Source organism: Orussus abietinus, unplaced genomic scaffold (genome assembly GCF_000612105.2).
Source record: "Orussus abietinus isolate OABI.00-Male unplaced genomic scaffold, Oabi_2.0 scaffold35, whole genome shotgun sequence".
Taxonomy (NCBI): Eukaryota; Metazoa; Arthropoda; class Insecta; order Hymenoptera; family Orussidae; genus Orussus; species Orussus abietinus.
Window position 1 is genome coordinate 934367 of NW_019394237.1, and position 23894 is coordinate 958260.

The following is a 23894-nucleotide window of genomic DNA, read 5'->3' on the forward strand; positions in this document are numbered from 1 at the left end:
GCGCAAGTAATATTCCGATTTATTTATGCGAACGCACTGCCCGGGTATTGATTTTGTTCGACGTTAACGCGCGCGTCGTTACCCCCGCCCCCCCTCCCTCCCAGGGGTCGAAAACAGCCGCGAGACCACCCTCGGCGAGGTCGGCGAAAATTCACCAGATTCCCATCCTCCGTTGGAAAATTTCTGAGGAATCATTGCATCCCTTCTTTTCCAGACGTCTCCACCCCTGCTTGCAGCTACATCCGGTACAGCAGTGCCGACGACGTGCGGCCCCAGGAACTCGGATTTCTCCATCTGGACTTCACGCCGACGGTCGTCTCGAAGATGAGGTGAACCTCTTCGCATGATTTTTCCAGATAATTTTTCCTTTGGGGATTTTCTCGCCACCCACCCACCCACACCCCCTCCAGGGAAGAATTTGAGATTCAATTTGAGGTTTCGACTCCTTTCCTTCTTCCCACCCCGTTCTTCTTTGTATCCTCCCTCCTGCTCTCGAAAATCTTTACGCACCCTCGCCCACGTGTAAGAGAACCAACCCTTCGTTTATGTGAAAACGTGTAAAATATCTCTCGGCACTTTTGAAGAGAATTCCCTCCCCTGTGGGGCTGGAAAATCGCGGGATTTTCAGCCCTGCGGATTCGGGAAAACGTAGAGAACGTAGAGGGGGTGGAAACGATCCAAGGGTGGGCGCCAAGGGGACGGATTCCTCATTTCGAGCCTCGGCTCCTACCCCACCTCTCTGCGTGATTACTAAAAGAAGGAAAAAGGGGAAAAAAAAGGGGTGGAGGGGCTTGGTTTCTCGAAAAGCCCATTTCCGTTTTTTCCTCGTCCCGGGGAAGAGCGAGCCGTCGAAGGAAATTGATAGGATCGCCGCCGGGCTCTTGGGGGTGGTTTCAGCTCGTGACCGGAAGGGCCTCCGGGGGTGCGAACTCGAAGGCGCGAGGGATGAAGGGATTCGGTCCCATTTCGACGGAGGCCCCTCCCCCGTCCCCCTTTCTCTGGAGCACTTCTTGCGAGGTCGAAGAAAGAGAGAGGGGAGGGAGAGAAAAGAGGCGAAAACTTGCCCGACCCGAGCCACCCTCCGGCTCTGGGGGTAGTTCCAGTCGGTAAGATTTCCAAGCTGAGCCCTCCCGAGGCAAAGATTGCGAGGAAAGCACAATTGCCCTCGGCCTGGCTTTCCGCGCGCTTACTTTTCTCCCCCTACCCCGCGGGGGTGAAAAGCCCCCGTTATATCGGCTCGAGACGCAACGAGAAATTGCGTCGCGAGCCCCCGTGACTGCAGCCCTCGCGGCGATAAGTCCACCCCACATTGATAACCTCCTTCGACGCCATAAGTTGACGCCACGCGAAAAATTCCTCCCTTCATATTTTGGCGTGGAGGGAAAATCCGGAAAAAAAAATCCATGGAAAATTGGAGAAAATTGTCGGAAACTTAGGACAGTTTGTACTCTATCCAAAGCGGAGGGTCGAGTCCAGGGAGGTTTCGGGGTGACGCCCGGAAGTCGGGGGTGCTCCGCGAGGCCCGATTCCTCGAGCTACCCTCTGGCGGGCTACCCCCGATTTTATCAGGTGCCGCCCCGGTGACAATTGTCCCCGTGTCACCTGTTGCACCCCCGGCCGGTCGATGTGTCTCGCAGTGCGTTAGTTTAAATTCTCGCCAGGGTAGCCGACGGACGTCCGGCGACGATTCCGCCCGGGCCCCCGGCGATATTGATTTCGGAACATCGGTACGCGCGCGAGGGAGAGAGACTCTCCTCTCGCTCTCTCCGTATTCCTTCTACTCCGAGAATTCCTATTTGCTTTCCATTATCGTTCCGCCACGGAAACGCGGCGATTTCCGCGTCCGAGGACAGTGGTCTCCCCCTTCGTCTCTTCTTCCGGGAGGTTCTTAAATACTCTTTGAGACTTGTTCTCGAGGAAAAAGCCGCCGGCATGAGGGGGTGCGGCCATTCCGCGCCGGGGAGGAAGTCGCGTTTTCCCGCGAACGTCGGGAAACGCCGCGAGCTAGCCCGCCACCCGGCGTCGCCCACTATTCCGCTCGGCGTCGTCCACTATTCAGCCCGATGTCGTCCACTATTCCGTTCGGTGCCGCCCACTATTCCTCCCGACGTCGCTCATTATTCCGTCCGACGTCGCCCACTATTCCGTCCGACGTCGCCCACTATTCCGCCCAACGTCGTCCACTATTCCGCGCGATGTCGCCCACTATTCCGCGTGATGTCGCTCACTATTCCGCCCAGCGTCGCCCACTATTCCTCCCGACGTCGCTCACTATTCCACCCAACGTCGTTCACTATCCCGCCCAGCGTCACCCTCTACTCTTCCTGACGTCGCCCACTATTCCGCGCGATGTCGCCCACTATTCCGCCCGATATCGCTCACTATTCCGCGCGATGTCGCCCACTATTCAGCCCAACGTCGCCCACTATTCCGCCCGGCATCGCCCACTATTCCGCCCAGCGTCGCCCACTATTCCGCCCGGCGTCGCCCACTATTCCGCCCGCCGCATAGTGGGGAAAAATCGGGAAAAGCTGGCCAAAATTCGAAAATCAACTAATCCATTTGAAACATGGCACAGGGGGTCTTCGAGATCGCCGATCACGAATTTGATATCAATTTTCCAAAGAACAAAAGAATTTTTCAATGATATTTGGTACTCGCCGACTTTCCAGATTGCTGAGAATGATTTCAATATTACTGTTTGAGAGATGAAAAAAATCCTTTCACCTGTTTTACCGACGTCGATCAAGTTCCTCTACGTGTTTCACTTCACCTCAACGCTCAGGATCGTTTCGGGACAGTTCGGGAAGTCTGCGGGGGGGAAATCGCGCCCCGGGGGCGATGAGTTTCGATCTTCGCCCGAGTCCACCCGGGGGCGGTAATTGGACCGGAAGTGGGCGACGCCCGCGCGCGTCACCCCTTTCCCTGCCCCTGACACGTCGACAGGGGTTAGCTAGGATACCCGCGAACCCCGGGGGGGGTCATCCGCTAGTAGACTTCCGGTCGGCGAGCAGATTTCGCCCAATTATCGAGATCGGCTCCTAATTAAAAGCTCGCTAGGGATCTCCCGCGGAAAATCCCGCGCCCCGGAGAAAGTCGGAAAGAACGAAAAAAAAGGGGAAGTGTGACGTATAAAGAGAAAAAGAAGTACCCCACGTCCAATTATCCCCAGGGGAAGGGCTGGTATATCTGATTACCTGCCGATTGCCCGTTGCCAATTAGCGCCGCGATCGCGCTAATCGAATGCCTGGCCGGTCGCAATTAGCGCCCAGTTTCTTCCCGAGTTAGCGTCCTGATTAAAAGTCACCCCCACCCGCCACCCCCTCTCCCTCCTCCCGTAATCCGAGCCCACCGATAGCGGAGGATCGCTCCGATATCTCGCCCCCTCCCCCTTGCGGATATCCATCCGAATTCTCCCGGCCGATATCCGGGGCCGGGACATCGTCCAGAGCCGGAAGTGCGGCCGGCGACTTATCCGCGTGAATAATTCATGGCCGCCGGAAGTGGAGAGAGATCGACCTCCGTCACGACTCTGATATCGCATCCCCCCGATATCCGATCGATCCGTCGACGCAGCGAGGCCCGCGCATCCGGTTCCGGCTCCCCGAAAAGGGGCCCGCCGGCCGGAAAATTCGAGCACGTGCCTTGGAAACGCGGAAAAGCGGGGAAAATGCGGAAACCGGGGGGGGGAGAAGACGGATGTGCGCGCGGTCGGGGAACCCTTGCCAACGCGTTCCTGGCGGTTTCCGGATACGCGGAGGCCACCCTCGCAGGCTTTCCACGGACTGCCCGTAAATCCGCGGATATATGCCAGTTCGGAATAGTTCGCGAGGGTTCCGGGGGGGTGGGGCACTTCCCCCCGCCTGGCGCGATACCAGAAGCCCTGTTATCAGGGCGCGAATCGGAGGAGGGTATCGGGGGACGAGGGGAGGAGAAAAAGGGAGGAAGCGCCGAAGAATAGAAGCGAGTCGACGTTCGGACGAGCCAGATATACATGGACCCCCCCAGGGGGTGGGGAAGGGGGTGAAACACCCCCCGTAGTTTTTTCGCGAGTCCATTGAGGAGATTCGCGGAGCCTCCACCGGGAGACAATGAGAGGTCTGACAATGGGAGGGAGAGAGGAAAGCGCGAGAGAGTGAGAGAGAGAGAGAGGGAAAGGGGTGACGAGAGATAGGGGAGGAAAAAAGGGAGGAACGGCAAAGGGGGAAAAAGAACGAAACGAGAGCGAGGGACTGGCCCGGCGAAAATGGGGCGAAACGGGGAAAAAAGGGTAATGGGGGAGGGGGTTAGCCCGGGGGAGCGCCATTTAACCTGGAGCTGAAGAGCTAGGGAGAATCGCGAGGGGGTCCTGGGGGACCCCGGGATAGTTGGGAGGGGCGATCCGCCGCGGATCGGCCGCAGGATCCGTGGGACCTCCGGAAGGGTGGATCTTCCCTCGGGGATCGAATTCCTGGGGAGAGACGCGTCGCGGGAAGCCGGCGGAAAATCGTGAGGAGGTCCTGGGGGATCCCGGGATAGGTGGGAGAGGCGTCGTCGACCGATCCGCCGCGGATCGGCCGCGGGATCCGCGGGACCTCCGGAAGGGTGGATCTTCCTTCGGGGATCGAATTCCTGGGGAGAGACGCGTCGCGGAAAGCCGGCGGAAAAATCCCGAGGCAAATTACGGGAGAAGGGGCGCCACCCCCCCGGGACTCCCGGGACACCCGGAAGCGGTCGATGTCGGGGGTCAAGGGGAGGGGGATGGAAAGGAAGGAAATGGAGGAGACCGCCGAGGGACACCGCAACCCCTTCGGAAGGTGGCTTTCCGATGAAACGCTAAACCCGGGGGGTCGTCTGGAATTTCAGGAAGAGCCCGAGGGACGCCTCGACACGGGACACCGGGGGCGGTCTTATTTCGTTCCCGGGGGATGAAAATAAGGAGGGAATAATCGGGAGGTCGGTTTTTCTTCCTGGAGGGGGACACCTCCTCTTCCTGGTGATCGATGACGAGGGATGGCCGGAGACGAGGAGCGACCGGAAGAGCGGAAGACTTCCGGCCATTAGCTCCGATAAGGGATTAGACTCGCCGGCCGGGCCTTATCACTCTTATCGGGGCGGGTCCGACGAACCGGACAGAGGTGCCTCGTCGGAACCGACTTATCTCTGGGTGGTATCCAGGATGTCCGGGACCCCCGTCGAATTTTGGGAGAGGGTCGCTGAGCTGATAACACGCGCTCCGATATCGGGGATGTGGGCCTTTGGCGCGTTTCCGGCCGCCGATTATATCCGACCGAATTTCCCACCGCGGGATGGAATTATTATATTACCAGCCCCTGGGCCGGGATTAATAGTTTTCGGGGGGGGGGTGGGCAAGGAAAAGGACCAGCCTGGCGTGGATATCGGCCAGTGGGTAGGCAGGCCTGCAGGGCGGTATATCAGCCCCGTCCGCTCGCCGCAATATACCGCCAGTCCGGCCTGTTTAGCCGTAATAAAGTGCCCCCCGCCGGAAAATCTGCCCTTTCCGGTCCCCCTTCCTCCCCCCGTCGCGCACTTCCGGTCAGCGGTTTCGGACATGGGAAAAAGGGCGAGGTAAGGTGGACAAAATTCGCCGCCCCCCCGTTTTCTGACGGATGAAAAGAAGACGTCAAGGAAACGGAGACCCTCCCAGGGGGTGGAGGAAAACCGGGGTGCGTTATCGGAAGGGGAGATTCAAAGGGACGAGTAGTCTCTTCATGGGGGTGGGCGTGTGGATAAGGGGATGATTTTTAAATAATTTCTTCGAGTAACCAGAGAGCGGAGAGGGACTCGTTCCGGAGGGTGTCGGGCACTCTCTGGAGGGCGTAGCTTCGAGGGGGGTTGATTTTAAGACCCCCCTCGTATATATTCCTAAGTCCACCCCCTCTGGGCCCGGTGTAAGTATCGCGCTAAATGGAGCGTGTTGGGTAACGACGCGTCCCTCTCTCTTTCACCCCTCCACCCCTGTATAACTCGTGCTCCGCGTTTCACCCCCCCCTCGAAACTTTTTCCTCCTCTTTCCCGGGGGGTCCGTAAATCATCTCTCGTCCTCACCCTCAGCCCTCCCTCGCGAGGTCGGGGCATCGATTCGAGGAACTCTCTCACCCCCTAATCATTATCCACCCCTTGAGAGAGCTGCCGCGGTCCATTGAGCTTGCTTCCAGTTTCTCGTCCCCCTCTTTTAACTCGTGAGGGATGTGTTGAGAAAAGGGGGTGAAATTCTCTGAACGGGGGTGTCACGCCTCGCGAGAACCGTAACGGCGCCTCCACCCTCGGGGGCGGGGGCGACGTCGGCGTCGCGACACCTCGTCACTCCCCGCCCCCGTTAATAACGCACCCCTGTCACGGTAAATAACAATAAAACTCCATTAATGTGGTAGTTAACGGGGCTGGCCCGAGGCCAGGAACACGGCGACGGCGCTATTTACCCCTTTCACCCTCCCTCTCTCATCTCGCAGCGCCCTCTTCCCTGGGGATGGTCTCATCCCTCGGCGCACAATGTGCGATGATTCCCGGCCGGAATTCTGGCCCTCGTCGAGGAAACTCGAAAGGGCGGGAAGAATCGGGAAATTCTGAAAGAAGCGGGGTGGAAAAAGAGCGATTAGAAAATTCCCCGGGAGAGAGGGGGTGGAAACAATTCGGCTCCCGAGTTTAGACGGGGAAAGCAATTACCTACCCCCTCCTCTCCTTTTTCCCTTTCCCCGAATCTCTCTCTCGTCCTCCGGGTCGCGAAGCTCGAAAACGAGTTTTCCGAAGTTCGCGAGGAGATGAGTAACTCGGGGGTGGGCCACCCCTTATGGGGTCGGGGAATGGGGTTGGAAAGTAAAATGAAAAGTGGGCAACGGGGGCAGATCGAGATTTCGTCCACCTTCTCGTGTCTAGGAAATACGACTCCCCACGTAGGTAGTATACGGGGGCTCTTCAATTGTCTTCTGTATCTAGAGGGGATGAAAAATGGAAAATGATAGTTGGACATTGTTTCAGGATCTCGGCGCCCTTCCAAGTCGCGGCCGTGGCCTTGATCCTTGCGGGGACCATCTCGGCGATGATCGGCCACTGCTATTCCGACCACAGGACTCTCGTGGCCTGCGGACTCTTCCTCCTGGGGGGTAAGTACGGTCTCCAGGACTCAGGGGGTGGACGAGTTCCACCCCCACGTGCGCCGCCTTGTATCTTCCTCCCCGGTTTATACTTTCACCTTCCCCCGTACCCTCCCAAGGGAGGACTTCGCCGGGGACATCCGGCGAGGTGGCGCGACAAAGGGGGATGATTCCGCCCTTACCCGGGAAATTCGCCAAATTCGCGATTCCCGATTCCCGATTCCCCCCGGGCGGGAATCACTGCCGTAAAACCGCGGCAGTAAACCGGAAGATCCGGAAGCGGAGGGCCCGTAAGCCCCCCATAAATCAGAGCACCCCCTAGCCCCGCCGTGGTCCGGCATCCCCCGGGGACGAGGAGCGGATTTTCCGCACACCCCTTGATCTTCGCGATTACGCGGCCCGATTTGGCCTAAAATCCGGAGGAACTCCTCCGGTTTCCGCGTCGTCGAGTTCCCGGGGGGTAGCGTAAATGCCAAGGAGGCGACCGGGGGGTTGGGGGGAGGAGGGGAACCAGGCGGAAAAAAATCGAGAACTCGGAAACGTGACCGGTGAGCGAGATCCTCTCGTTTTACTTTTCCCCCGGCAAGGGCCGGGGAAAGCATTTTCCACCCTTATCCCCCTACCCCTCCTGCTTGGCCTAATTCAGGGGCAGAAGGGTGCGAGAAATTATTTTCCGCCCGTTCCGGGGGATTCGCGGGATCTCTTCATCCCCTCTCGTCGCTTCATTCTCTGCCCTCCTTTATTTTCACTTTTTCCTTTCTTTTTCCGTCTCTCCTTTCCGCGGAAACCATTTCCCAGAGTACGGGGGGTGAAACTGGAGCGAAGGCTCCCCCTTCGGCGAGGACCGAGGCTCCCTTCCGGCTTATTTGCCGAGACGCGCCGTTTCCGGGTCGTTAGGGTGGCTCGAAGGGATGGCAGACTTAAGGTGAAGTGAAACCTCCCTCAAATCAGTCCATTCGAACGAAACACTTTTTTTTTTAAGGGTATTGGAAAAGACTGCCCGAAAATTTGACACATGACACGTGATCATCTAGGAATTGTCCTGACACGTTGGAAATTTGGATATTTCATAAAAATCATTCAACTTAGCCGAGACCAGAACCAAAATGGCATCGAGCTCATACGTTTCGATATGCAATTATTGAAGGCTCTGGAAATCGATAAACTCTCATTTGTATGGGATAAAGGCAAAAAAAGTGTCTTATGCGCTTCGGCATCCCCACCAAAAGGGGTATAGATGAATTTCACTTTACCGACGTCGATTAATTTTCTTAGCGCCTTTCATATCCTCTTAACCACTTCCTTTCCACCCCCGAGGTGCGAGACCACCCCGCGATGCAAGAGTAAGACAATATCTCGCGAGTAAGCGACCTTCCTCCCGGGAGTCCCTAATTCCGAGTTCCGAATTCCCGGTATAAATTAAGACCCCCGTACTTGCTTGGAAATTCCCGAGGGAGGGTGGAGAAATTCCCGGAGATTCTGGGAAATTCGCAATTTCGCAAAATTAGCAACTTCGCAGTTTCGCAAAATTCGAAATTGAGTGGATTTGAGAAGAACGAGTGCCATTACATTCCCTGGGAATCTGGGGGGACGAAGGAGAGAGGGGGAAGGGTGCCGCGAAAATAATCCCTCGGGATATCGAGCAAGTGCCTCCGGTAACGAGCCACGGGGTGGTAAAAACCGATCGGCAGAGGGTGGACGCGCCGATAAACCGGAAGCAGATTGTCGGTGTACCCTCGGTGGGGACGGGGGTGTAAGTGGTCCGGGATGGTCCTGGATATGGTCCGGGATATGGTCCGGGGTAGTCGGCGCGCTCTGCCGGCCGCGCCCCCCGCCACCCCCTGGAAATGCTTAGTCAGTCGACACCAGGAATTATAGGTTAGGTACAGTCCGGTGGCGAAGTCCGATAATCGCGCCCGGGCGGGAATCGCGAGGCCATATACAGGTCCGCCCACACCCTGGAGAAATGTCCGAATCTACTGGGCGACGCAAGAACGATGTACAAGGGCCTCCACCTCCGTTGTCCCGCAAGATGGAAAAAAATACTTCGGACAAAAGAGCCTTCTCTTTTCGAGCTTGGCAACTTTCGTTGGAAACGTTTTCCCCTATCTCCTAAGGGTGCCGAGATATACGCAGTCGTATCCTTGGGTGCGTCAGTTCCGGCGTATTTATTGGACGGCTTCATCCCCTGGGGTCTTCGGGGGCCCACGCGGGGAATCTCTCGGATATTCCCGTTAAGACGCACCCCTAACCGCATCCCCCGCAACGTCGTTTTCCCTCTCAAAGGGGAAGCATCTCCAGGGGGTGGAAAAGTGAGCGGACTCACTCTTTCTAGGGGGAAAAGGAAATAACAGACCCCCCTCGGCGCCGGCGAAAGGGGAGCGCGAGGAACTCGGGGGGTGGGTCGGCGACAACCCCTTCGCAGTTTCGCGGTGGCGACAGGGTGCAATCGTAATTCCTGCGGCGCGAAACAACGTCGTAAGGGGTGGCTGCCGGTTTAACAACAACTCCCGATATATACTCGGAACACCCTTAACCATCCCCTAGTCCGGCACGAGGCAAACTTCGGGGGCGATTTTTTTCGAGTCGCCAAAACTGGCGGCGTTTCCACCGCTCGGCTTAATCTTTTCCATCTGCGGATTAGCCCTGTCGAGCACACCCCATTCGCGGTGTCAGTCTTAATCAACCACCCCAGGGAGAAACAGGGATTCCGTCGGTCCAATTAAGTGGATTCACCCCCGCACCCTTGTCCCCTCATTTACTCGGGGTGCAGTGCCCTCGTTCTCCTCGTCCTCCGGTTTTCCCTTCTTCCCCTTGTCCCGGGAAAAGGGGAAAAGAAAAGTAGAAGAGGGGGAATTCGTAAGCCAGGGTGGCAATTTCCAGGACGATCCCGAAAACGAGGGGGTGTAAAGCCGAGGGGTGGTGCGTGGCTCCCGAGGAATGCAGACGCGTGCCCCGAATAAGGGTGGGACTCGCCCCTCTCACCCTGTATTGCATTTTCACGAGCTTTCCACCCCCGCCAATGGGCTCCAGGGAAGCCACCCCTAGCCACGACGCCCGCGTACGTAAGTAGGGGTTGAGATTTACGCGTATTACTTGCCAGGGGTGGTTTTGAATATCAAACTGTGGCCGTATAACGGTGTCGTCCTCTGCACCCCTTGAGCCACCCCTCTATACCAGGAGGCCGCTAGCGAAGACGTCCGTTTTCATCCCCCAGGTCGCGTCTCGTTCTGAGTCGAAATTCAGATAGGGTTGAAACCTCCTACGAGAAATAAGTATATAAATAGGAGGCGTGGGAATTAAATAAGTATAAATGAAAATGTCCGATATCAAACTATAGCCGTATACCAGCATTTTCCTCTGCACCCTTTGAGCCACCCCTCTATACCAGAACCGTTTTCATCCCCCAAGTCGCGCCTCGTTCTGAGTCGAAATCCAGGTAGGGTTGAAACTTTCTACGAGAAATAAATATATACATAAGGGGCACGGGAATTAAATAAGTAAAAGTGAAAATGTCCGATATCAAACTATAGCCGTATACCAGCATTTTCCTCTGCACCCCTCGAGCCACCCCTCTATACCAGGACCGTTTTCATCCCCCAAGTCGCGCCTCTTTCGGAGTCGAAATCCAGATAGGGTTGAAACCTCCTACGAGAAATAAATATATAAATAGGAGGCATGGGAATTAAATAAGTAAAAGTGAAAATGTCCGATATCAAACTATAGCCGTATACCAGCATTTTCCTCTGCACCCCTCGAGCCACCCCTCTATACCAGGACCGTTTTCATCCCCCAAGTCGCGCCTCGTTCGGAGTCGAAATTAAGATAGGGTTGAAACCTCCTACGAGAAATAAATATATAAATAGGAGACATGGGAATTGAATAAGTATAAATGAAAAGGTCCGTTCGGAGGGGAGGTTCCATGGGGAATTCTTCGGGGGAAGTGTCGCCGGGGGTGAATTCACGGGGCGAGCGGATCGAATTCCGCGGCTGTTCGAAACGCACGGTGGGCGGAGAGGGGGGCGGAATTTAATATTAATACACGGCATTCCTTGGGTGTGCGGAATCCGACGAATCCGGGAAACGCGGAAAGCCGAACCTACGGGATGTATCTCGTCGCCCTGGAGGGAATTCCGAGTCTTAGGTGTGCGTGCACGCGCGTCAGGGTGGCCGGTCCAATTTCCGCTCGGCGCCGTCTTTCGCGCCCGGCGGGCGTCCTCGCGGAGAGCCCGCGGAACGACCGCCCAGGGTGGGCGGAATTGCACGCGGGTACGCGTGGGCGGATTATGGGACGCCGTGATATGTTGCCGTCCGGGTCAAGTTATTTAACCCTCGCGGCGTAAACCAAGGCGGGTTGGCGGTCGATGGCCGGCGGGTATTCCGCCCGGGCGGAATTACCAGACGCAGTCCGGTAACCGCCCGTTTATTTTCCCTCCTTTTTATTTATTATCTCGGATCGCGAAAAGGAAAGCGACGAAACTGCCGGGCGGAAAATGGGGGGGAAGAAGGGAAAAGAACGAGCCGAGTGGGCAGCGAGTAAAACCGAGACACTCCGCGAGTGATCGCGATATCTCTCCTCGAGAGAGAGAAAGAGAAGAGGGGGAGGAAAGGGAGAGAAAAAAAGGGGAACAGGTGCTCGGCGGAGCTCGTATCGCGGCCATTTCTTTCCCCGAAAGCTCTTTCCCTCTCTTTCTCTCTCTGGTTTCCTCTCTTCCTCTGGGAGGCAGCTTCCCGAAGAAAATTCCCTCTCCCGGCGTCTCCTTACGGCGTTCGATTTTATTGCGGCATCCTCCGACGACAATGAACGTCCTTCTCCCTCTACCTCCCTCGGTCTGTCTTCCTTCCCTTTTCCGCGAGCTTTTTCTCTCCCTCCCGCTCCTTCCTTCCTTCTCGATTTTATTTTCCCATCCTTCCCTGACGGTGTTACAACCCGCGGGACGTATGACGCCCGACTTCCGGCGACTCCGCTTGCTTTTCCCCGCACGTACGGGGGTATATTCGGTTTTATTTGCTCCGTCCCCGTTTTCGCCCCAATCTTGCGGCAAATATTTGCCCCCCAGGCGGGATGCACCCCTGCGGAAGGGTAAATCATTTTTCCCGTGTCAACCGAGGACGACCTCGACCTCTCGGATCGGACCCTCCTCGTGTCCCGATCCGAGGGTATATATATAAATTCCCGAAATTTTCCGGAAAATGTCTCATCTCTCCATTTCTTTTTTTTTTTCTTTTATCTTGAGATCCAGCTCGGTTTACGCGCGAACGGACGGGGTCGTCGATTTCGCCGATGCAACCCTGACCCTCCTAGACCCACCCCCGATAAAAGCACCCCCGTGCGGACCTTAACGAGCGCCTTAACTTCTTGCCCCGCAATCAGCCGGTTGTTGGAAATTGTTTTCCGGCATAAGAGGCCCTCCGCTCCCCGTTAACCAGGTTTAATTGACAAACAACATGCCGAGAGAACGACGTCGACCCGGAACCACCCCTCGTTAGCGTCGACAGGGACGATTACGGGTGGTTCTCGAAATTCGGCCCGGAGGGGGCGAATCGGGCCGGATAATCCCCGAATAATTTCAAGGGGGTGGTTAGGGGTCGATCGGAAGTCCGACGGCAAAAGGCGTCGAGCGATGATCGAGCCACCCCTGAGACTCGGGATTTCCGGCCGATTTTCCTCTCTCCTCTCTTACCCATTTCCATGAAAATACAAGCCACCCCCTCGGAGGACTCGCCATTCTTATGATTTCAATACCGCGTGCTCGGGCGCACCCGGGAGGGGGTCTCCACCCCTCGAGACGGTCCCGGCTTAATTTCGATTTGCATAAAAAGCGACCGCTTAGGACGATCTCCCTAACCCCCCCGGGAAACGAGAACGAGGAGTTCGAGGGGCGGTCCAATTAGCCCTCTCGAGAACACCTACGATTACTTTATTTTCGATTTTCCGAAGGAAAACGACTTTTCCCGCCCCCTTATCAAAGGGAGAGGAGAAAAGTCCCTTAAGAGGATATATATATTTTCCTATTATATATCAGCCTATATGTATGTATATCAGATATATATTATATATTATATAATATACATATCTGAGAAGTCAAATCGTTGGGGAAAGTATTCTCCGAATTGGCTGTGCCGATTCGTTTGAAATTTTCCCACGTGAATATGGAGGCCCTAAGGTAGGTCCTGAAACTCATGAAATTTCATATTTCATAAAAAATTTATTTACTCATCATGTGGCGTGGTCCGTGAGCGTTTTCAATGATTTACGCTTCTTGGAGTGTTAGAATCGAAAATTAAGAGTTTCAGGACCTAGCTCGAACAATTGGACGCACCACCTTATGTTCCCACCTGAGTATTCAAATTTGCATTCCCTCCAAAAAGGGTATAGGTGAATTTTAATTTATCAACGTGGATTAAATTTCTTAACGCCTTTCATATCCTCTTAAAGGTGCCTAACGCTTCCAGGGATCGAGGGTAGGTCCTTAGAAATTTCCGGGGTGAATCTCTAGCTCTCGCGACGCGGCGGGAAAGCCCGAGGAAAAATTAATATCCCCGACACCCCGGGGGAGCACTAGCCGCCCTGGAGCACGGATTCCCGCTTAAACTTCGGTTTTACGCGTATGCAAATTTTTACGCCAGCCCAGGGCGCCTCTCTCGGTAGGGAAAACGCGTCCTTCCGGTCGACATTAGTTTTCAACGCCGTCAGTTTACGACCCCGTCCCTCCTCATGGGGCTGAGAATGAAAGAAAAGAGAGCAAGAAAGGGAAAACGCGTCGTACCGCGGATTTCCGCGAGGAAGGGAGGGAAGCGCTCGTCCATCAGGCATTTATCGCCACCCTAGGCCGTCCCTTAGAATCGCGTTGTCAGAAGGGATGATTACAGTAGATGGGGCCCCGTTAATCCGAGGATTAAGAGCGTTCATCCCCTTGTGGCGTAGGGCTCTCCCTGGGCGGAGGATTGATCGTCCTGGCGTCTGCCCTCTCGGACGCCTCCCTGGAGCTGCCCAGGAAGTACAGTCTGCCCTCTCCAGGACTCTCCCCGGAGGAGAAGGGCCTGCCCCAGTACCAGTACGGATGGTGCCTCCAGCTCTCGGGACTGGCCCTCATCCTGGCCGAGGTGGCGGCCCTCTTCACCATCTCCGGGTACATGGCCAGGTTCCCCACCGTCGAGGACATGGTAACCTAGCCTACTGATTTTCCTACCGCCCAACGCCCGCCAACTTATTTAACTTATACTAGGGGCTTGAGGGTTCCTCTTCCGAGGTGTGTAATCCAGGACCTCTTCTTCCAGGTGAGGGTGATGGTCCCTGGAGCCGAGAGGAAGCTGCGGGAGCAGAGGGGCCTGAGCTCGGAGTACTTGGTCAGGGCCCACCAGAAGTCCCCAGGGACTCAGCAAGCCCGTGGGTACCATCCAACCTCCAAAGGTGAGACCAGCTCCGGACCTCTCCTCCGTCCCTGGAAGAGAAGATCCAGGTAAACGAGGGTGAATTAAATAAGTATAAACGAGCGAAATCCGATTGCAGCGCCCCAGAGACTGGCCGAGGAGGGGACGTCTCTTCTGTGCAAGTCCGCCCCCGACATCTGCGCCTCCAATCCCCAGGCGATCAGCTACGTCGACAAGACGGATCTTTCTAACGTCTTGCCGGCCTACCAGGAGCAGAAGATGTTGGACACGCGGTTCTCCTACGTAGAGAAGCCCGACCAGAGCGTCGTCGACTCGAGGCTGAGCGGCTTCGCCGACAAGGAGGGCCTCATGGACTCGCGGATCCTCTCCGAGTCGAGGCAGAACATGATCGCGTTTACCGACAGCAAGGAGCACAGCTTGAATCAGGAGCCGAGGTACACGGAGTTCAGCGGTCGAGGGGAGCAGTCGGTAGTGGACTCCAGGTTGAGCGGCTTCGCCGATAAAGAGGGACTCCTGGATTCCAGACTCGCAGGGTATCCGGATAAGGCGGAATCCCTCCTGGATACTCCTTTCGGGTTCGATGCTCGTTTCAACAGCCTGGCCGGTCAGACCGTCCCCATCACCCTAAAACACCAGAACACCTCGGTCTCGGCGATCCAGTCGCAGTATATATACCAGAACTTCGGTACCATCCACTCGGGCATCCTGAGGGTCTCCGAGCAGGGCGCCAGCTCTAGCTCCAACTCCAGCCAGAGGAGCATGACCCTGCAGAATCCTAAGAAGAAGTCCCAAATCGCTCAGAATACCTTCAGCACGATGGAGTGCGAGAAGCGGAAGCGAGCCCCTTCGGGGAAGGCGGGCTTGTATGCAGGAAGCGCCGTATGACCGCCACCCCCGCCCCCGACGCCCAGGTAACTTCCGGAAGATGAGACCAGCCTGTAGCATCGGGGACTCATCCCAAGGACGCGAAGGACGTGGAGGAGACGAAGGGCTTTCAAGGGATCCAGGGACTCCAGGAACACCTAGAATTTAAATGGTTAATATCGAAATGTACATAGTTAAATATGGTGGTGGACTATTAAATGCATGAGGTGGTGGATGGGTGGTTATTCCTCCTCTCCTGGGGAGGGGAGGAATCCGACAAACCAGTCCAAATTAATCGGTCTCTAGTTCTAAGGCCTGTAGACGTTTACCTGGAGGGATCATCATCGAGGGCCCTGGGCCAAGCCTAACCTAAAAAGTCGACGTCTCGCACCCTCGTATTTTAATCCTATGGACAAAGCGAAGTTTAAATTAAGCGCCAAACTAACCCTAGACAATGTACCCGTAGTTATAGTAGGTGGTCGGTATAGTGGCGAACCTGGGTAGAGTATCAGGAAGTTGGTTTCGTCTTTTCCGAGGGGAATGGCACGACGGTTGGAGTTCATCGGGAGGCGAGCCTGTTCATCAATCCCTGACATATCAGTAACGAGGACGAGCTCCTAGGAATAATAATTAAATATTATACGGAACCCTGTGGAGCTGGACGGTCTCGTCGAGTTTTCGTTGTCCGTCTTCTCACTTATTTTTAAGCGTGAGGTGTAACTAATAAATCATTTCTCTGAATAATGGCTCGGTCCAGTTAAACGGTGGAGCGCGCCGTAGAACTGTAAGGCATGTTAAGCAGTGTTCGTAGATCGGTGTAATAAAATGGTTTTTATAACGAAAGAGACGCGACGTCTCTTGATATTTATTTATCGTTACTTTAGAACCTGGATTGTCCTTTGGTGTTGGTTTTCTTTCTTAAAGCTCGAATTTGAATTTGAACGAGCGGCGCGCTGTCGTGGCGCCATCTCTGAAACCCATAGGGAACCTCGACGCGCCGTATCGCCATCTCCGAAACTCTCCTGGAACCTTTGTCGCACGCGCAGATATTAAATTATCACTAGTACACCTTACTTACTTATCAAGAGCCAAATGAGCATTCGTCGAATTCAAGTACTTTCAATGTTTGTGGAGGACCGAGGATACGGTAAATATCGAGCTTTTAAGAGGATATGAAAGGCGTTAAGAAATTTACTCTACGTCGGTGAAGTAAAATTTATCTGTACCCTTTTTGGTGGTAATGCTGTTTTGAATACTCAAGTGTTAATATAAGCTGGTGCGTCCCATTATCGACACTTATATTTATGTTGAAGTCTTTTATATATAAATATATACATATATTAAATATATATATTTAGGCTGACTCTTTCATATCCTCTTAAAACTGTATTCGACTCTCTTCGACATGTCGCGCGGAATCGGTGGTAACTCATAGGTGGCGACGGGATTCCTCGAAGTTTCGCTAGATGGCGCCACGTTCGGACCGCTCGACCGTTGGCAGTTCAGCCTGCGTCGTGACGGCGTCCGTGCGTTTATCGATTTCTCCGGGAAATTTACGTGAGATATCGCTCTGGTTTTCGGTACAAGTGTTCCCCGGTCGCGTCTCTACAACTGGATGACATAGAATTCCGGTTATTTGGTAAAAATAAGTGTTAAAAGTGGTGCTTCCTGTCGAGCCAGCAGTCGGTCGAATTCCAACATGGCGGACCTGATGGCGTCGGTACGAAGACAGGCAAATCAGTGATTTCCTCTAACCAGCGATCATCCAGAGAAGTCCTCGTGCCGAATTTCTGAATATTTCTACGAAAAGAGGACAAGAGGAATCGATTCACCTGGCTGCGGTAGTCAACACGAGTGAGTACAGTTTCTTTATTCAACGGTAATCGTCGGCAGGTAACCTACTTCGTGCCGACTGACCGCTGATCAAAATATTTACCTCTTTGTCCGGGAGGTTCGCATTCCTGTCTGTTTACTATTCTCACGAGATGTCCCTACGGCGTCACAATCGACCTAATGTCTCATTACCCCGCGCGTAATTGCGCAGGCAATTAACGGGCGTCGTTTAATATTAATCCGCGATTTGAATTCATTTCGATGCGTTTAAAATTTATTGAATATGTCGCCCGACGCGGCAGGGATTGATTTTCGGTACACGTTTTGCATTAAGGTGAAGTGAAACCCCCTTCAAATCAGTCGATTCGAATAAAACACTATTTTTTAAGGGTATTGGACCAAACTGTCCGAAAGGTTGACGCATCACTCCTGACTATCTAAGAATTGTCCTGACACGTTGAAAATTTGAATTTTTCAGGAAAATCTTTTTCGATCAGAAATTTCGATCAGTATACAATTATTGAAGGCTCTGATATAAGATATGAAAGTGTCAGGACAATTTTACGACAATTTAGAACACTCTGATAATCGATAAACTCGTATTTGAACGGAATAAAGGCAAAAAAAAACTGTCTTATGCACTTTTATGCTAAAACGATGGTAATACGAAGTCTCGGAATGAAAATTTCGTTCACATGGAAATCACAGATGGCGCAAGGGGTCCCTCTGCAGTGAACTAGGGCCTCGGAAATCACGAATCCAGAGGATTTCTGGAGTTTTACTTCGATTTCTTAATAATTATTGTACGAAAACGACAGGTGGAGTATGCCATTTGGTACAATACTCAATATAATTCGACACAGCTGTCAATATAAAAAGAAACGTCGGCACCGAAGATATTTAGAATAATCATTTTACCGACGTCGATCATGTTCCTCGACGTGTTTAACTTCGCCTTAATAATTCGGAATGTTCGGGAGGATGGAAAAATTCGGACCCGGTAACCGGGACGGAATTAATATACTTTTTGCCGATCGGGGCGGCGCCGTAAATCGCGGAAATTCGCGAAAAGGAGCGAGGGATGGCGGCGCCTCCCCCAGGCCCCCCGACCCCTCTCGCTGTCTCCCTCTAATCCAATTAAAAAGGCGGACGATCGCACGAAACGAAACGAAACGAAACGGCGGCATCGACCGCCAGTCGCGTCACGGGGGCGGATTTTAATTGATGTCCCGGCTCTAAGGGAAAGGGGTGGCTTCACCTGCGCGGATTCGTTTCCGGGGCCCCCCTGGGGGTTGGCGCCTCCACCTCTGGGCCCTATCTCGAATCGTCATCGAGGCGACCATTTATCGGCCCGACTGCATTATTGGCTTTTTCGGGAGCGAGGGAAAGGGAGGTAAAAAATCGGGGCTGCTCCGCCCCCGGGCGATCTCCCGGCGAAGGGGAGAAACTCGAGATTTTCAGATTTTCCTGGTTTTCCTGATTTTCTTGACGAATCATTGTTGTATAAAGTACGATACGGTGATTTCCAGATGCCTGGAATTGGGGGAGGAACGAGAGGAAGAGGAATAATGGGAAATGTGGAAAATCGGTCGATTGATGGAGGGTGGAGGATGTACGATGTTTCTTTTCTTCCGATCAACGTTTTCAGATTTTCCCGATATTCTTGACGAATGATTGTTGTATACAATATGATACGCTGATTTCGAGATGCCCGGAATTGGGAGAGGAACGAGAGAGGGAGGGAATAATGGGAAAGTGGAAAATCGGTCGATTGGTGGAGGATGTACGGTATTTTTATTTCTTCTGATCAAGATTTTCACATTTTCCCGATTTTCTTGAGGAATGATTGTTGTATAAAATACGATACGATGATTTCGAGATGCCCGGAATTGGGAGAGGAACGAGAGAGGGAGGGAATAATGGGAAAAGTGGAAAATCGGTCGATTGGTGGAGGGTGGAGGATGTGCGATATTTCTTTTCTTCCGATCAAGATTTTCAGATTTTCCCAATTTTCTTGAATGATTGTTGTATAAAATACGATACGGTGATTTCCAGATGCCTGGAATTGGGTAAAGAACGAGAGAGGGAGGGAATAATGGGAAATGTGGAAAATCGGTCTGTTTGAGGAGGGTGGAGGATGTATGATGTTTCTTTTCTTCCGATCAACGTTTTCAGATTTTCCCGATTTTCTTGAATGATTGTTGTATAAAATACGATACGGTGATTTCCAGATGCCCGGAATTGGAAGAGGAACGAGAGAGAGAGGGAATAATGGGAAATGTGTAAAATCGGTCTGTTTGAGGAGGGTGGAGGATGTACGATGTTTCTTTTTCTTTCCCCCGATCTGGATTTTCGTTGTATATAAATATAAATAATATACGGATGCGGGGGATAACGGAACGCTAATTTCGAATTGAGGAACAAAGACTGGGGATGGAAATGAAAGAAAAAAAAGGGGGGTTGCCGGGGGGGGGGAAAAATTGGAAACGAGGGAAAGCACCCGGTGCTCCGGGTAGGCTCGTCCCCGAGCAATCTCGCGCGGGCGCTCGCGGGAAACGAAGGGTGAAAACGCGCAATTGTCGCGGGGCAGGGAAATAAAGAGGAAGCGAGGATCCGGAATTACGAGAGTTACGGAAATGCCACTCTATGGCGGATGTCGGGATCGAGGATCGACCGCCATCGCGAATCCGGGCCATTATTCCATGCACCTCCGATAAGCCGGCTCGGATAAAGCGCGACACGCGCGACTTTCCCTCTTGTAATAACCTAAGAGGTAATGAATGCACTTTTCTCTCTCCCTCTCCCTTCTTCGGATTACTTGGCCCGGTCTTTTACCCGAGGACGATTTGCCCTCACGGGAATTTCCGTGGCCCCCGGTTTCTCGATCGATCTCCTCCGAGGCTTGTGATCTCGTTACGATGCGCTTCCTCTTGTTATCCGAATTTTGGGGATCTTTAAGGTGAAGTGAAACCCCCCTTCAAATCAGTCGATTCGAATACAACACTTTTTTTTAAGGGTATTAGACCAAATTGTACGAAACTTTGACACGTCACTCCTGACCATCTAAGAATTGTCCTGACACGTTGAAAATTTGGATTTTTCAGGAAAAGCTTTTTCGATCAGTATACAATTATTGAAGGCTCTGATATGAGATACGAAAGGGTCGGGACAATTTCACGACAATTTAGAACACTCTGGTAATCGATAAACTCAAATTTGAACGGGATAAAGGGAAAAAAAGTGTTTTATGCGCTTCTATGCTAAAACGATGGGAATACCAGGTCTCGGAGTGAAAATTTAATTTACCTGGAAATCACAGATGGCGCAGGGGGTCCCTCTGCAGTCAATTAGGGCCCCGGAAAGCAGGAATTCAGAGGATTTCTGGAGTTTTACTCCGATTTCTTAACAATTATTGTACCACAACGACAAGTAGAGTATGCCATTTAGTACAATACCCGATACAATTCGATACAGCTGTCGATATAGAAACGAGAGTCGGCTACGTATGTATTTAGATAGATCTTCTTTACCAACGTCGATCAAGTTCCTCGGCGTGTTTCACTTCACCTTAAATCCGGGATCTAGTAAATTCCGAGTCCTCGAGGAAGGTCGTCCTCGTATGTTTTTCCCCTTGGTTCTCTTTCGGCTGCCTTCGGGCTCCACGAAGGAGGCCGGGATGCTTAATCCTCGTGGCCATCTATCATCATGGAGGCTAGTTGAACGATTCTATCTTCCTCGAGTTTTTACCCGGCTCTCTGCCTCTCCTCTTGTTGTCCCCTTTAATGACTCGTGATGAATGCCCGCCGCCATCTTGCGGGGTATATATGTATATATAGCCTGCCTTTTTACGCCCTTTTTGCGTACTCTCGCGTACTTCGACCTCGTACCGGGTCTCTGGATCTTCGGTGTACGTGTACGTAATTATTTGACAGGAGGAAATGTCTTACTAAATTTAGTACCACTCGTTTAACCACCGTTAAACTACGTTTAGTTAACTAATCGGCGCCTCTGGGAGGATAGTAATTTTTCTTTTTTGTACTCTGTTGCGCCCTTCTTCTTATTTCAACGTACTTCAACATCAAGTCATGTCTCGGGATTGTCGTGTAAATAATTGTTTGAAAGTCGGGAGTATCCTTATAATTTTGTACTATATATTTAACTGTCATTGGAACGGCGTTTAGTTAACTAATCGGCGTCTCTTTTTGAGGATACGCTTGTTTGCGCACATTTCTTCATTTTCATGTACTTCAACATCGCTTCACGTCTCAGGATTGTCGTGTAAATAATTATTTGAAAGTCGGGAGTATCCTTAAAATTTTATACTATAGATTTAACTATCATTGAAACGACGTTTAGTTAACTAATCGGCGTCTCTTTTTGAGGATACGCTCGTTTACGCATATTTCTTCATTTCCACGTACTTCAACATCACGTCACGTCTCAGGATTGTCGTGTAAATAATTATTTGAAAGTCGGGGGTATCTTTAAAATTTTCTACCATATATTTAACTATCATTGAAACGGCGTTTAGTTAACTAATCGGCGTCTCTAGAAGGATAAGCGATTTTTTCGTCCTTTGTTTCGCCATTTCTTTTATTTCCACGTACTTCATTATCGCGCCACGTCCCAGGATTGTTGCATAAATAATTATTTAAGAGTGGGGAATATCTTTAAAATTTTCTACCATATATTTAACTACCACTGAAACCGCGTTTAGTTAACTAATCGGCGTCTCCTTTTGAAGATACACTCGTTTGCGCCCATTTCCTCATTTCCGCGTACTTCAACTTCGCCCTACGTTTGAAAATTGTCGGGCACGTAATTATTTGAGAGCAGGGAATATCCTTAAGAAATGGAGTACCATCAAGCTACCATCGAAACCGCGTCTGGTTAACCAATCGGCGTCCTCGTTACCGGTACACGCCGAGCCTTATGGATTCGAATCTCTTAGGCGCGGTTCGCTAGGCCGGTGAATTATCGTCTCTATTAAATGAAACTGGATCGTAATTGCGATCGAGTGATTAATCGATTTCTGGATATACACCGGGAGAGCCGGCCAACAGGAAGTGAAATATAATTCCTCGGGCGGGGTATCGGAATCGGCGATCGAGCGCTCTCGGACTTCCACGTCGGCGTCCTATCTCTCGGAGGAGATCTTCCGACCGGGGCGAAAGAGAGAGAAAGAGAGAGCCAATATGCCGGCCAAAAGGAGCCGCCCTTTGTTGGAATGGGATGGTTTAAGAGAAAAAAAAAAAAAAAAAAGATGAAGAAATCGGCTTTTCAGGGAGTTTCCCCCCAAATTTCCAGTCCCGGCGAGGTCCGATCGTCCAGGGATGCTCCTGGGATGCTGGGACCGTCCAGGGGGTGGTCTCGAATTTTTTTCCTAGGGGTTCCTCGAGGGTGATATAAAGTCGAAGGAGTCGGGGACGGTCGAGGGCTAATTCGATTTCTCGATTTGTCGATTTAACGCTGTGGCTGATCCCCTGGAATTGGTTGACAAACTCGAGGACCAACCCCGAAAGCCGCCGCCGGGGGTTGGGTCCTTACGAGGGCGATAAACTCCCCGAGGAAGGTGGTCCTGGGTCGGGGTTACCCGGGATCTGCCCGAAGGAAGAGGAATAAGGTCCTGGACTCGCCCCCGCTCCGGGGGGAGGGTCGCAATGGCGGCGAAAACTCCCCATTTGCGGGACAAAGCGGCCGAGTTTTTCTCGGAGTCCATCTTCCAGGACTTACCCTCTCGGGGAGGTCCTCGGAGGTCCTTTCCTCCACCCTCCCCTCTCCTTCTCTCTCCCGACCTCATTTATTTCGCTTAACTCTGCGGAACTCTACCCTCTTCTTTCTCCCTTTATTTTCACTAATGCCGCTGCCCCTTCTCGGGGACTTCGTCCTCCTCCTGGAGGAGACCTCCCTTATCCTCGGATCCGGATCGAATTCCACTTTTTTTTTTCTTTTTTTTCCCTTTCTTTTCCCCCGTAATTCCCTGGATTCCCGAATCCCTCCTTTCGTCGCCGGGAACCGAGTCGCGAGGCTAACGGGGGTGGCTTTTCTTAGGGTGGTAAATGAGTTAAGGGCGTCGCGGATAAGGCCCCTCGTCATTTAAGGGCCTCTTAGGGGCAGGGTATCGCGGATTTAATCCCGCGGGAAGAACGCGAAGGGATTAATCGCGGAAATGTGGAACCACGGGGGATGCAACTGGGGTATAAAAATCGAGAAGGGGTGGAAATGTACGCGGCGACCTACCGGCAGCGCCGGGACGCGTCTCCTCTAGATAGAGGGTGCTTTTGGCCCCGGGGGTTGGTAGGGGGTGGTTGGACCCGTTGCCAAATGAAATTATCCAGCGAGACCTCGAAACGATCGGCGGGGTTAATTTCGAAGAGCGCCGACCGGGGTGCCACTTCCGGAGCTCCCGTTGGGGGTTGGCACCGCCGCGACCCCCGGCCTCGGGCTTGGTAACAATTTAATACCTACCCCCGGCCAAGACGCGATAAGGCGGGGGTTGTTGCACCTGGAGCCCGAGATTCGTGTGACATAATTGTTCGGATAACGCGGGGGGCGGGATCCAGGGGGGGGAAACGGAAAGGGTTGCGATTCGCCCCGATTTTATTTCACCCCGGGACGACGGAGATTCGGCTTAAGGTGATGTCAAACCACCCTCAAATCAGTCGGGTCGAATGAAACAATTTTTTTTAAGGGTATTGGACCAAACTG

General features: G+C 52.8%; 1 protein-coding gene across 1 annotated transcript in view; it reads left to right on the plus strand.

Moving 5' to 3' along the window:
- Window positions 1-15705, plus strand: part of LOC105694994 — a 29641-nt gene extending 13936 nt beyond the window's left edge. The window contains exons 2-6 of the mRNA XM_012416194.1: window positions 215-329; window positions 6979-7103; window positions 14023-14261; window positions 14376-14508; window positions 14608-15705. Coding sequence (XP_012271617.1) covers window positions 215-329; window positions 6979-7103; window positions 14023-14261; window positions 14376-14508; window positions 14608-15374 — 1379 coding nt within the window. The 3' untranslated portion in view covers window positions 15375-15705. The remainder of the gene's footprint in view (window positions 1-214; window positions 330-6978; window positions 7104-14022; window positions 14262-14375; window positions 14509-14607) is intronic.
- Window positions 15706-23894: the final 8189 nt, after the last annotated feature.